The sequence below is a fragment of the Canis aureus genome, chromosome 1 (genome assembly GCF_053574225.1).
Source record: "Canis aureus isolate CA01 chromosome 1, VMU_Caureus_v.1.0, whole genome shotgun sequence".
Lineage (NCBI taxonomy): Eukaryota > Metazoa > Chordata > Mammalia > Carnivora > Canidae > Canis > Canis aureus.
In genome coordinates, this window is record NC_135611.1 from 122,505,781 (window position 1) to 122,518,329 (window position 12,549).

A 12,549-nucleotide genomic window follows, 5' to 3' on the forward strand; every position below is an offset into this window, starting at 1 on the left:
CCGCAGCTCTGGCCCTGGACTCAGGGCTCCGCAGGGAGCTGAGCCCCAGGTGGCCCTTCTCACTCTCCTCCCCCCACGTCCCCCAACACCGCGGACGCAGGAGCCCCGTGGCCAGAGTCCGCCCTGGGCCGACTGCAACCGGAGCGGAGACCTGGGGCCTCTCCAGGAACGGGGGCTTCCCTGTGCAGAGGGGGCCCAGAGGGTGACCTGAGGCAGAGGCAGGCCGCGGCGGGAGCAAGACAACGGGCGGGAGACGCTCCCGTCGGGATGCTGGGCAGGTGCCCACGTTGCGGACTCGGGCTCCTCTGCTCACCCACGTTTCCAGTAGGAATAAGACACGCAGAGAAACAGCGGGAACCTGGGCTTCCCCGACGAGCCAGGGGACCCTTCCGTGCCCTGCGGGAGGCCGCGGAGGTGGGCTCCCCGGGCTGGAACCCGGTCCCTGCCTCCTGCACCCGGGGCTGGCGGGTCCCTGGGGACGAGCCCACGCCCAGCACGCCGACCCTCCCAGAGGCAGGAGGAGGTGTGACCCTGCGCTCCTGGGCCGGCAGCGTGACCGGAACAGCGTTAGGGTCAGACGTCCTGGGGAGACAAAGAGCCAGGAGGGTGCTTTCCATCTCAGCTCACACTGGGGAATGGGGAGGGGGGGAGGGGGGAAGGGGGGCTGCACCCCCTGCAGGGCTCAGCTCCTGCAGGTTAAATGCATCAAATGCATGGGTCACCACCACCACACTCCCCGAATCACGTCATTCGGGGCTGAAAATGGAGGTCAGGGGTCAGGGGGGCCTTGAGCTCGGGTTTCCTGAGGCAGGTCAACCTCCCAGGCAGGTCGCCCGCACCGGGCCCACGGGTGAAGCTGGAGGGGATGGAGGGGACAGGGAGGGCAGGCCGCTGTGGTCGCTGTAACTCAAGAGGGTGGGTCTGGGGGGCGGGACCCTGGGGGGGCCATGACCCGGGTCAGACCCACGTGTGGGCTTGGAGCAGGACGGTGACAAAGGCCCCGGGCTGTGCTGTGGCCGTGGGGTGGGGGGCGGGGGACACAGACGCCTCAGGACGGAGCGAAGGCTTAGCCGCGGCAGGTGCCCCGAGAGGCCACAGGAGATGTGCCCACGGGGAGCGAGCGCTGGCTCTGGGACAGCAACGCACCGGCTCCGTGCAGGGTGGGGGCAACGCGGTGCGCCCCCACTAAGGCACGTCCGCCGGCCCCCCGCCCCCCCCCAGCCCTCCGGCTCCGCGGTGGCAGGTGCACCAAGGGGAGGCCAGGCCACGGGGGTTGGGCCCCTCGGGGGGGCCTGGTCGGTTCCGGACCCTGCTGGGGACCCGGCCCCACACCGCCCTGTGCGCCCGCCTCTGCGGGTCTACTTAGCACCGCGCGTCCTTCACGGCTCAGGAAAAATTACCAAGAATGTTATTGACTCTAATTCTAATTTGTCTAGCACTCGTGTTAATGACGCCTATTTAAGACATCCATTAGGGGCCCGTGAGGTTAATTAAACGGACAATTCCAGAACAGTTCTATTAGGAACCCCCCCCCATTAAATTAATATTATAGACATTTAACAGATGTCCTAATTAGGCATTATGGCGAAGAAATGCAAACTAAATTAAAACAAAAGCCATTGTCCAGAAAGAAAGCTCTTTACCGTAATTTATGGCTTTTTTGGGGAATGTGACTGTTTCCTCCTCAGAACCTGAGATGAGCCCTTCTGACCATCTTTCCCAGCATCTGGAACCCGTCACCCCGAGCCCCAATCTTCCGTCACAGGCAGGCGTCGCGGCCGGACCCCATCTGGAGTCCATGGGCCTCACCCGCGTGACGGAGCAGAGCAGCGCGGGCCGCAGGAAGGCCCAGGCTCCCGCGGCAGGAGGGGACCGAGCCCGGCCCGCTGGCGGGGGCACGGAGGGGCTCGGTGGTCTGGGGACGCGGGAGCGGGGCTGGCGACGGCAGGCGGCAGCAGCTCGGCTCCTGAGCGGTGCTGACCCAGCGCTGGGGGGAGCCGGCCGGGCTCCTGGGACGGCGTCCTGCAGGCGGCGGAGGGGCTCCAGCAGGGGCCCCGGCACGTGCACTCGACGACGTCCCACGAGTTCCCTGCAGGCCTCCTGCCCCGGGTGCCGGAGGTGGAGGGAGGCCCTAAAGGTGGCGCCGTAACCCGCAGGGCCACTGTCCTAACAAGAGTTAGAGACGCCAGACGGCGCTCCCCGCAGCTGCAGAGGCCAGGTGGGGACACGGCAACAAGGCGGCCAGGGAGACGGCGCTCAGCGGGCCCAGCCTGCGGCCCACCCGAGTCCTGGGCGTCCAGCCGTGGGGCAGCAGGTGAAGAATTTTCTGGTGTCCACGCAGCCGACGGCAGAGCGGTTAGGCGGCCCGAGCCAGCGCCGCGGCGACGACCGTGCCGGCCCCACCGTCCTGCACCATCCCTGGAGAGGCTCCGGCCTGTCCTGTGGGCCCCGCAGTTGGCCGCTCGGCCCACTCGCGTTTGGGAGAACAGAGGGTCCCGGGCTGATGCCCCCCGGCCCGCAGCTCCCGAGTCTCGCCCTGAGGTGACCACTCTGCTGCCGTGCGGCCCTCCGGGGTCTCTGGTGCCCGACGGTGGGCGCAGGAGGCCGACACGGCCTCGGCCCTGCTCGGTCCTGCTCCAGCCGTGGAGGAGGGGCCTGGGCTGCAAACGACCACACGCCCTCCACGAGCGGCCCCGTCCACCTCCCCGGGCCTCGGCCTCCCGGGGCGCTCCCTGAGAGCCAGTGTCCGCCTGGGCTGGGCCCTTGGAGGATGGCCGGTCCTCAGGGCACAGGACCCCAGGGCATCCTAGAAAGAGGCAGGCGCCTTCTCCGCAAGCGTCCTTGGGGGAAGGGGACGGAAGCCCACAGAGGAAACAGCCGTTCACCGCAGACGTGAGTCTGCACCAAACAAGAGCGGGTTTCACGAGGCGAGTGGCACCACCATGTTTCTGGAAAGCAGCCGCATGTGCACCCAGGGGCGCCCTCCCCAGCTGAGGGCTGGCACGCGCAGCGCGGTTAGGGAGTCACGGCGCCCCGGCCGTGGGCACCGGGCACAGGCAGGCGTCGCAAACGCCCCCGGCCCCAGCGGGAGCGCAGGTGCTAAAGGCCCGCGTGACGCCGCAGAGCAGCCTCCTCATCCCCGCGCACAGACCCCGGCTCGGCAGCCAGTCCGCGGTGCCGCAAGGCTGTGGGCGCACAGGGCTCAGGCGGTGCCGGGGGCCGAGAGCTGCGGCCCGGGCAGCGACCACCCCTGGGGCAAGGCCCCGTGGGCACGGACGCGGCGACCCCGAGCCCTGGGAGGCGCCGAGGCAGGCCTTCCTGCCCGGCCAGTCCCAGTTCACGTTTCCCGTCCCAGGGGGTTTGTCCTCCCGGGCGGAGGCCCCGCGGGACCCAGGGACCACGTGTCCGGCCCTGCTGCTGCTCCTGGAGCCAAGGGAGCAGCAGCCCGGGATCTGCTGCGGGTTTGCGGCCAGGAATGTTTCTGGCCTCGCCCGGTCGGGGGCACAACAACTTCTCCCCGAAAGGGGCCGTCGGTCCTGAGCACGCGGCGCTCCGAGCAAGGCACACGGAAGCCGGCCCAACCCCGTCCCCACCCGGGCCTGCCCCGCGGGGCCGCGCTCGTGGGCTATAGGTGCCCGCCACACGGGCCTAGCCTGACCCCAGAGCCCGGGCCTCCGGCCGCAGAAGGCGAGGGCTCCGCTGAGCGGGGAGTGCTGGGGACGCCCCTGGGGTCAGCCTCGGGGGCGCTGCGGTCCCGCCCCCGTCCGCCTACCCCTGCCCCGGAGTCCAGGAGCCCAAGAGCCACGGGAAGGTGGATCCCTGTGGACCGAGCTCCCGGGCTCCCGGTGAAGGGCCACCAGGAGCACCGCCGACCTGGCTCCCTGCCCCTGGGCCGTCCCAGCTCTCCCGCCCAGAGCCCACGAGCCCCAGCCCCTCGGCAACGTCGCCGTCGCTCGTCTGCTTTCCCGGAACAGCAAAGGAAACCGCAGTCGGCCAGAGGTCGAGGGCGGGCGTGAGCTAAAGCAGCCACTGTCCTCGGGAACGGGCGCCTGAGGGCAGCTGTCTGCACCTGAAGCGGCGCCGCCAGCAGGCACCACCTTTCACCAACAGCCTCTCAGCGCCTACGTGGATGTTTTACTGTGACGTCAATGACGGGTTCATCGCAGAGCATTCACGAGACACAGAAAAGGATGAAAAAGAAGTAAAACCCAACTACTGCCACCAGGCAGGTCATGGTGTGCGGGTCCTGCCAGGCTCTTCTCCCCCGGGGGCGGGACCGACTCGACGCCATCCAGACACATGCAGCCCCGCGTTCCCTGCTCCGCAGCTCAGGGCAGGGTTTCTTTCCAGATGATGGATGGTTCTTTTCTGTTTTTTAAAGATTTTATTTATTTATTCATGATAGACACACACAGAGAGAGGCAGAGGGAGCAGCAGGCTCCATGCCGGGAGCCCGACGTGGGACTCGATCCCGGGACTCCAGGATCACGCCTGGACCAAAGGCAGGCGCCAAACCGCTGCGCCACCCAGGGACCCCCCGATGAATGGTTCCTAACTCTGGTGGTGACGCGCCGCGCTGGTCGAGAACCACAGCCGGCCCGGCCACCTCTTCGTGCAAGGAGGGCACGCAGGCGGTCCCAGTCCTCGGGGCACACACAGTCGCCTCCGCAGCAAAGACCTCACAGGTCCACTGTTCCCTTTGCTTTGAATTTCTTTGCTGATCGTTCACTTGACCGAAGCTGGAATTTGCTTCCATAAATGTAGGAAATGAAGCCATCGATTTCCACTGTGAACACGCAGTTCAGCTTGGGGATAACTGGAAGAAAAGGAGGAAAAAGGACAAAAAAATCCCGACAGTGAAGGTCACGTTGGCACATAACGTCATCCCTAAAACATCTCGTGAGAAGGCAAGCTCGAGAAGTGGGGACCCACAGAGCTTGGCAGCACCGGGACGACAGGCGCTCTTGGCTATTATTCAGATTTAAACACAATTCGATACCCAGCTTCTAGGGTCAAAGGCCCAAGTTCCAGAAGGAACAGCTCCCGGGGTGGTGCTGGTCTCAGGCCCGTGGGCAAGGGGCGTGGACGTGCCAACACACTGGAGCGAGAGCCTGCACTCGCTTCTGGAGCCCCAGGGTCGCCAGCGGGCCCAGGTCTTGCAACTCCAGGGGCAGGCGCTAGCTAAGCTCCACCCTCCGGGGCAGCAGCCTCTGGGCAGGGACGCCCCAGCCATGGACACAGACCCCCGTGGCTGCAAGCACACCAGGCGGCCCCTCCTGCGATCCCATCTGGCCGAGGCTGCTGGCCGCGCTCCCGGACGCCTGAGGGAGAGGCACAGGGCAGGGTCAGGGGCGCCCTCCGCAGCCGGGCACGCAGTCAGCAGCGACCTGCAATCTGTGCTGACGTGGGAGGCCAAACTGCCCCGAGGGGCCACGAGGACAGGGCTGACGGAGCCGGGTGGCCGCGGGCCACGTCACCGAGACACACGCACTTACCTTTCAGGCGGTCTTCTTTGGTGATGATTTTGAAAACGTGCTTCGTTTCCTGTAGGAGGATTCCCGTGACACCCACATAGGAGGGGCATTTGGATTTTGTGACTGCGGAGGGAAGCACATTCAAGGCCTGAGCGTCGCTGGTGCTGGGGGAGCCACAACCAGCGGGGTGGGGGCGGCTGGGGAAGGGTCGTCAGCGGGACAGGGCCCAAACGATGAGAAGCAAGGTCCCAACCCCCCCGCCTGTGGCTCCGCAGCCTCTGGGCTGCCCTGACGCGGCGTCCCCTGGAGGGCCTGCGGCCACGGGGCCTGGGAGGGCCGTGGAGCCAAGAGGTCACGGGGTCCAGCAGCACCGAGACCCAGAGGCAGCCTGGCGGGACCTGAAAGTGCACCCGTCCGTCGTGGCCTTCCCACCACCTCCCGAGCTCTGGCCACAACGGAATCCTGCCACAGGCTGTGGAGCAGCGAGGTGAACAGGCAGCCGACCCCTCGCCTCTCCTGACCCGCGCCCCCGTAGCCGGCGGACGTTCACGGAGCAGCAGCTATGGGCCTGGCACTGCGGGAGGACGGCGCCTGCGCAGCAGGGACCAAGGCTGTTCTGGGCTCTGCTCTCAAGGAGCAGGAGGGGAACGTGGACCAAATCAGACAACCGATTTTTTCTGATCACGTAACTGCCACGGTAATGGAGACGAAGGTCAGCTTTAGCGATGGCAGGCCCTTGGGGACCTGAACACCGAGAAGCGGTCAGTCTATGAACGCACAACCCTGGCACAGGGAGAGGACAAGTGCAAAGGCCCCGAGGCGGGGCCAACCCTGGTGTGTGAGCAGCAGAAAGCAGGCGGCTGTGCTTAGACCGGGTGCCTTTCAGACGCGGCAAGGAGAGAAACACGGCCTGAGCTTTGGGACAAGACCTTCCCTCTGGCTGCCTGTTGGGGGTGAAGCGGTGTGCCCGCGGGGAGGGGTTAGGCTCGAGGCATGCAGAGGAGATGGTGCGGGCTCAGCTTCGGTGAGGACACGGGAGGGCTTGGTGCTGAGGCTCAGGAAAGAGAAAACGCAATCCCGCCTGGGGTTTGGGCCTGAACAGCCAGGGTACGCACCGGTACCGAGAGCGGACATGGGAACGCCAGGGGCTGACGTGAGGAGGGGCGGAGTTGTTGTGGGATTGGAGGTTGTGGCGCCCTCTGGACCTGTGGGTGGCTGTGGGGGGAGGGGGCAGCTGGAGGAGTGAAGAGGCGAGGGAAGGGCTGCCCTGCGGAGGGGACTGTGAGCGGATCCTCGAAACTGCAGGTCAACGGACCAAAGGGACGTTGTGTTCTGTTCAGGGCTGGGGGCAGTGCCGGCAGCTGCTGTGCCCTCGGGGGGCAGGAGGGTCCCGTGCGGAAGGGCGCACAAAGACCATTAGAGGATCTACAGAGTGGCCAGAACTGCTCACCTCCCACCCTCAATGCGGGTGATCACGTGACAAGGGGCGTGCCTGACTCCGAGCAGAGCCGCGCGGCCCCCGAGTGACGGCACAGGTGTGCGGGGGACCACGCGCTCTCAGGCCAGTTACCTGAAATGAGAGCCCCGTGAAGGTCTGCCTTTAACAGCTTGGCCTGAATCATCTGTGGCTGCCTGGGAGGTAAACAGAGGCCTCAGTATACGACCATCAGGAGTCCCGAAGGGAGCACACAGTCCGCAAACTTGTGCGGCCAGCTGGCCCCGAGGCCATTCACTGTGGTCGTAGGACTGGGGCTGTGCAAAGGGCAAGGCTTCGGAAGAGCAACTCACGTGTCCGGCTTGAGACCGCCGCACAAGTCCCGGATGTACTGCTTCCAGAGCTCATGCAGAGGGAGAAAAAGATTGTACCTGCGGCAAAGTTACAGAGAAGCAGAGTCAGGCGACGTGAGCTTGGGACGGAACATCGGAAGAGCCAGCGCGTAGCCTGAGGCCAAGGACTGCGAGCCGGGTTGGATCCCGGTGGTACCGTGGGGAACCTGACTACAATCAGGACTTCGGGCCCTGAACCTCTAGCGGTCCCACTGCCAGAGCCCTCTCAAGGCCACGGCGGGAGGAAGCTGCTGGCCTCCTTGGCCCCGCCGTCCTTCCTGCCGGCCGGCTGCAGCCTGGACAGCTGGCGCCCAAGTGGATCCCGCAGACCACGAGGCAACACGCAGACGCGGAGCAGCCAGGATGCACCCAGGGCGACACACCAGCCCGCGGGGGTGCTCACCCACACTTCCGTTCATGAGGGTTGTCTCGCTTAAGCGCTGCTGTGAGGTCGTGTGCTAAGAGCTGACCCCGGGGGGAGGCGGGGGGTACACAGGAGTTGCTGGCTGTCGTGCATGTCCCCACATAAGGTAACGGGTCCGTCTGGAAGGTGAGTGAGCAAGGGGCAGGCCCGAGGGGAGGGACCAGGTGAGGGCACCTCAAAGGCTTTGTCTGGGGTCATGATGACGGTCCCGGCGCCTCATGGGGAACCTGTTTCAGGAAACTGTGGTCAGACAAACGGGAACCTCAGGCTCTAACTCCAAGTGGGCTCTACTGGTGCAGACACCAGCCAGGAAAACGTGGGCAGCAGTGGCCCCTTCCTCCTTCTCCACCCGAAGCCCAGCTCTTTCTGCAAGAAGGGCCACGGACAAAGTGACTGACTTGGTCCCGAGGGACGTGGGCGGCTTTCTGACTACTGACTTGGAGCCAAGTCTACACAGTCTGAAGACACGCGCACGCAGAACCACGGCCAAGGAGGGATGTAGCGTGGGCTGGAGGGAGGAACCCCCCCCCCAGAGGGACGCATCCTGCCCAGAAAGTTCTGGCTCGCGTGGGCAGCACGTTCTCCGGCAGCAGAACCCCAGTGAAGGGCTCCGTCTAGGGCCACTGAAAGCTGTAAGAGTAACGTGCAGATGCATCAGGTCCTCTTTCTCTAGGAAAGCTGACAGACAGACGGCCTGCTGCCAGGGGTGCCAGGCTCACGTATGGTCGGGGCCTCAGCTACGGCGCGGACAGACGGACAGACGCCAGACAGGCTTTCAAAGCCAAGTGAAGGCCGGCTGCCCCCTCGTGGCCGACGCAGGAGGAGCGCCCCAGGCCCAGCAGGACCCGGAAGGCGGGCATACCTCTGCTGCTCTGCCGTGATGTCAAAGAGGTGCAGCTCCCTCCTCTGCCGGGCGGACAGGCCTTTGGATCTTTTTCTCTTCTCCTTCCGTTTGCGGCGGGTGAAGTACTCCAGGACCACAGCCTTGCGTTGCAGCTGGTCCTCGCAAGCCTGCTGGCTCATGCGGGGCATGCTGCGCTTCAGGAAGGCTCTCACGAAGGCCTCGGCCTGCTGCACTCCCGGAAGCTGCACGGGGACAAGGCGGCTCGCTGTCCACCGCTCTGGTTGGGGCAGCCCCAGATCCCGGGCCCCGCTACACCCCGCAGACGGGGTGCCTTCCTGACCACCCACCTCCCCGCCAGGCCTCACACAGCCTCTCATCTGCTCCAGGTCAGCTACCCACAGCTGTCCAGATGCAAAAGTCACGTTCAGGTACAGACTCATGACCGCCCCACAAAACAGCCTCGTCAAAATTCAACTTCCTACCCTATTTCTCTGAGGCATACTTCGGTATGGATTGAAAAACAAAACAAAAAAACACCCTGATAACAACCGACCCTTTATACTTGGAATAAAACGCTTCTCTGACTCTTGGCAGGGAGGAAAGGCTGAGAAACGTACGACAACGGTATTCATTCACTCACAGCGCGACAAACGCAAGCTCAGAGTAGAGCCCAGCTACGCCCTGGAGGGTGAGATGATCCCAACACTTGGGAACAGGGCACCACGTGGTGCCCCGGAGTGGGCCGGGCCTCGGGGGGTAGGAATCGGGACGCTGCGTCCCTGTCGCAATCCTCCTGTCCGCCTGCGCGGGGCCCTGTGGACGGACGCATCACGGCTGCTCGCTCAGTCGGCTCGCACATCACCGGCAGAAAGGGGGTGCCAGGGCATCCCAGCCTCCCGTGCTCACTCTCCCCACAGAGGGCACAGCGTCATCTGGTCTTGACCTAGCACAGGCTCTTCGGACTTGTGGGCAACAGAACTGCCACAGCTGTGCGCGACCCCCAAGAGAACTCCTAACATCACCGCCTCTCGGGGTGGGAGTTCCACTGGTCGCCCGTCCTTCAGGCGCGTGTGTCCTGGGTCGGCCCCAGCCCCGGGGAGCACCGTCTTCCTGAGTCCTGCCTCTTGGCCAAGCCATTCCCTGAAGCCCTGACGTGCTAACCAGGCTGTACACACATGAGGCCGAGGTGTCGGGCATCAAGCTCTCCGTAATGGAGAAGCAGGGGTGACGGGGCTATGAAGATGGGATCCACTTAACCCTCAGGGTGCTCACAGCAAGGGTGGCAGCCGGCTTTAGACTCTACCTAGGTTCACTATCACCGTTATTATCACAGCGACAGGACAATTATTTGCTTCCTTTAGGTACTCAAGCTGCCTTCCTTCATGAAGAAACCAAGTGAAGGTCTATCGGTCCCGTAGGACCTTGTGGTCACGTTGGGTCCCTCATTACGAGTCACCAGTGGAGCTTCGGCCAAACCGACAAAGAAGGTGCGCGGGATCCAGGTGTCCCCCGTAAACTGCACTCGCGAGGTGCCAGCGCTCAGCAGCAGGATTAGGGGGGCACAGCCCAGTGGCCCTACACGGCGGGAGACGACACCGGGTCCGGGCGTCCCAGTTCACCCGACAGGGGGGCAAAGAGGCCAGCGCGGGCAGGGCCATGGGAACAGCAGGCCTCGACTGGGCCCGACACGCGCGCTGGAGACGAGGAGGAAGGCTCCGAAGGACACCAGCCCCGCGGCGCCGAGCCCGGCCGCGCCCTACCTGAACCTCCAGCTCCTTCGCCTCTTTCTGGGAAAACGCACGGTAGGTGGCACCTGCGGGATCCAAGCAGACGAGAGGACGAGAAGTGATCAGTTCTGGCTGGCAGGGCCGAGACCCGCGGCTTTTCTTTCTTTCTTTCTTTTTTTTAAAGAGCTTGTTTATTCACGAGAGACACCGAGAGAGGCAGGGCCTCGGGCCGGGAGAGAAGCGGCCTCCCCGCGGGGACCCGACGCGGGCCTCCATCCCGGGACCCCGGGGTCACGCCCCTCCCCCCCGCGCCCCCACATCTACGCGTTTCACGTCGTTCTGCTTCCGAGCAACCCTCGAGGGTCGCCGTTACCCCAGCGCGCCCCCGAGACCCCGTCCGAGATGCTGACGCCAGCGCCTGGGCGGGGCCGGGTGGAGGAGGGGCCGCAGCCCCGCCCCTCCCCCCGGCGCAGCCCCGCCCCTCCCCCCCGCGCAGCCCCGCCCCTCCCCCCGACCCCCCCCCGCAGCCCCGCGCAGCCCCGCCCCTCCCCCCGCGCAGCCCCGCCCCTCCCCTCCCCCCGACCCCCCCCCCCGCAGCGCCGCGCCAGCACGTCCCTTACCCTTCATCCTCGGGTCCTCCCGGGCCGGGCCGGGGCGGCCCCGCGTCTCGGCCTCCGCGTCCCTCCGACCGCCGGGGGCTCCGCGGGCCTCCCCGCCCCGTCCCCGTCCCCGTCGCCGCGCCCCTCGGACGCCGCACCCGCAGGCTCCAGCCGGCAGCCGGGCTCGGGGCGCGGGGCTCTGACGCGCCGCCTGTGACGTCACTGACGGGCGACCCCGCGGCCGCGCCTGCGCAGGAGGCCGGCCCCGCCCCCGGGGCCCCGCGGGTCAGGGCGTGGGAGGCGGGGTCTGCGCGCGGGGGCTCGGGGGGCGGGGCGTGGGCGGGGCGTGGGGCGCGCGTGGGCTCCTTGCCCCTGGCCCTGGCCCTGGCGACTGGTTCCGAGGAGCGACCCCGCGGCCAGGCCAGGCCGAAGCAGGCGCCGCCGCAGCGCGTGGGGTCCGGTGCCCGCGTCCCCGGCTCAGCGCCGCCCGCCCCTGCCCGTGCGTCGGGGACCCGGGGTGCCCCGGCCTGAGCCGCGCCAGGACAGCGCCATCGGCCGTCTTCGGCTTCCGCCGCCTCGGGGGGCCGCCTCCTGCCCCCAGGGCCCGCCGCCGCGTCGTGGACCTCGGGGTGCACCTCCCCGTGGAGCCTCCTGCCTCCGTGCGGCCGGAGAAGCACGTCCTTGGGGTCTCGTCTGTGCCGCGCCGCGTGGGGAGCCCAGGGGGTCGGACCGCGGCCTTGGGCCCCAGCACAGACGCCCGCGGCTCCTGCGTGATGGGGCGTCCTGCGCGGCTGCAGGGCAGGGCTCGGAGGTGCGGTCCTGCGCGCTGCACACACCTGCGCGCTGCACACACCTGGGCGCTGCACACACCTGCGCGCTGCACACACCTGCGCGGCCTGCTTCCGGGCGGTCGCGGTGAACCGAGCAGCGCGGGGGCTGCAGACCTGCTCGTGCTCCAATCTGCAGCCTTCCTCCCGGGCGCTCCTTCCTCCCTCCCGCCCAGGGCCAAGCCCCCACCTCCGGGACCGGCTCCAGGTCATCCGCCTTCTGCCATAGGTCAGGCTCGCCCCGTCCGGGCCTTTCCTTGCTCAGACCGCGCACGGACGAAGACTTGCATACTGAGCAGAAGGCGTCCCTTCCCCACCCAGCCTCTTGGTCCTGCCTGCCCTGGCTCCCCGTTCCTCCCCTTCTCTGCCAAGCTTCTCAAAGTCTGGCCTGTGCCACTTCTGCCCGTCTCATTCACTCGCCCCCCTCGAGTCTTCTCTGGTGAAGGGGACCAGTTTTCCATGTTGGCAAAACCAGTGAAACAAGCATGTAGGGCATATAGAAGGTCACAGCCCAGGATGTGCCCATGGCACGGGTGGCATTGTGCCCGTAAGCCCCTCTGGCGCTGAACCCAGGGCCTCTGGGGCAAGGACACTCGAAGCCCTTTAGTTTCTTAAGACTCTCCCTGCCCTGGTTTCCAGAACTTCATTCTCCGACAAGCTTCCTTCTACTGGTGTCTTTCTTCTCCTCCTACAGCACAGTCTCTTTTGTGTGTACTTTGTCGTTGTGGGTTTTATATTGAGGACACCGTCCTGCCTCCACCACAAGCTCTTTCCAGTTGCCCTTGCGGTTTTATTTACTAGCTCTGTGTACTTGCTCCCAAATATTT

At 66.0% G+C, this 12,549-nt stretch overlaps 1 protein-coding gene across 2 annotated transcripts; it reads right to left on the reverse strand.

The window, feature by feature from the left end:
• Positions 1-4,361: 4,361 nt before the first annotated feature.
• Positions 4,362-11,096, reverse strand: POP4 (POP4 ribonuclease P/MRP subunit). 2 transcript variants are annotated; one of them, XM_077856742.1, is made up of 7 exons: positions 10,917-11,096; positions 10,330-10,382; positions 8,588-8,811; positions 7,263-7,340; positions 7,045-7,106; positions 5,496-5,597; positions 4,362-4,816 (listed from the first exon to the last, which is right to left on the reverse strand). In XM_077856742.1, exons 1-7 carry the CDS (start codon positions 10,921-10,923, stop codon positions 4,680-4,682), a joined length of 663 nt encoding a protein of 220 aa, XP_077712868.1. In that variant the 5' UTR covers positions 10,924-11,096; the 3' UTR covers positions 4,362-4,679. The 2 variants fall into 2 exon arrangements, with proteins under 2 accessions (XP_077712868.1, XP_077712875.1); XM_077856749.1 differs by lacking the exons at positions 10,330-10,382; positions 10,917-11,096 and adding an exon at positions 9,210-9,368.
• Positions 11,097-12,549: the final 1,453 nt, after the last annotated feature.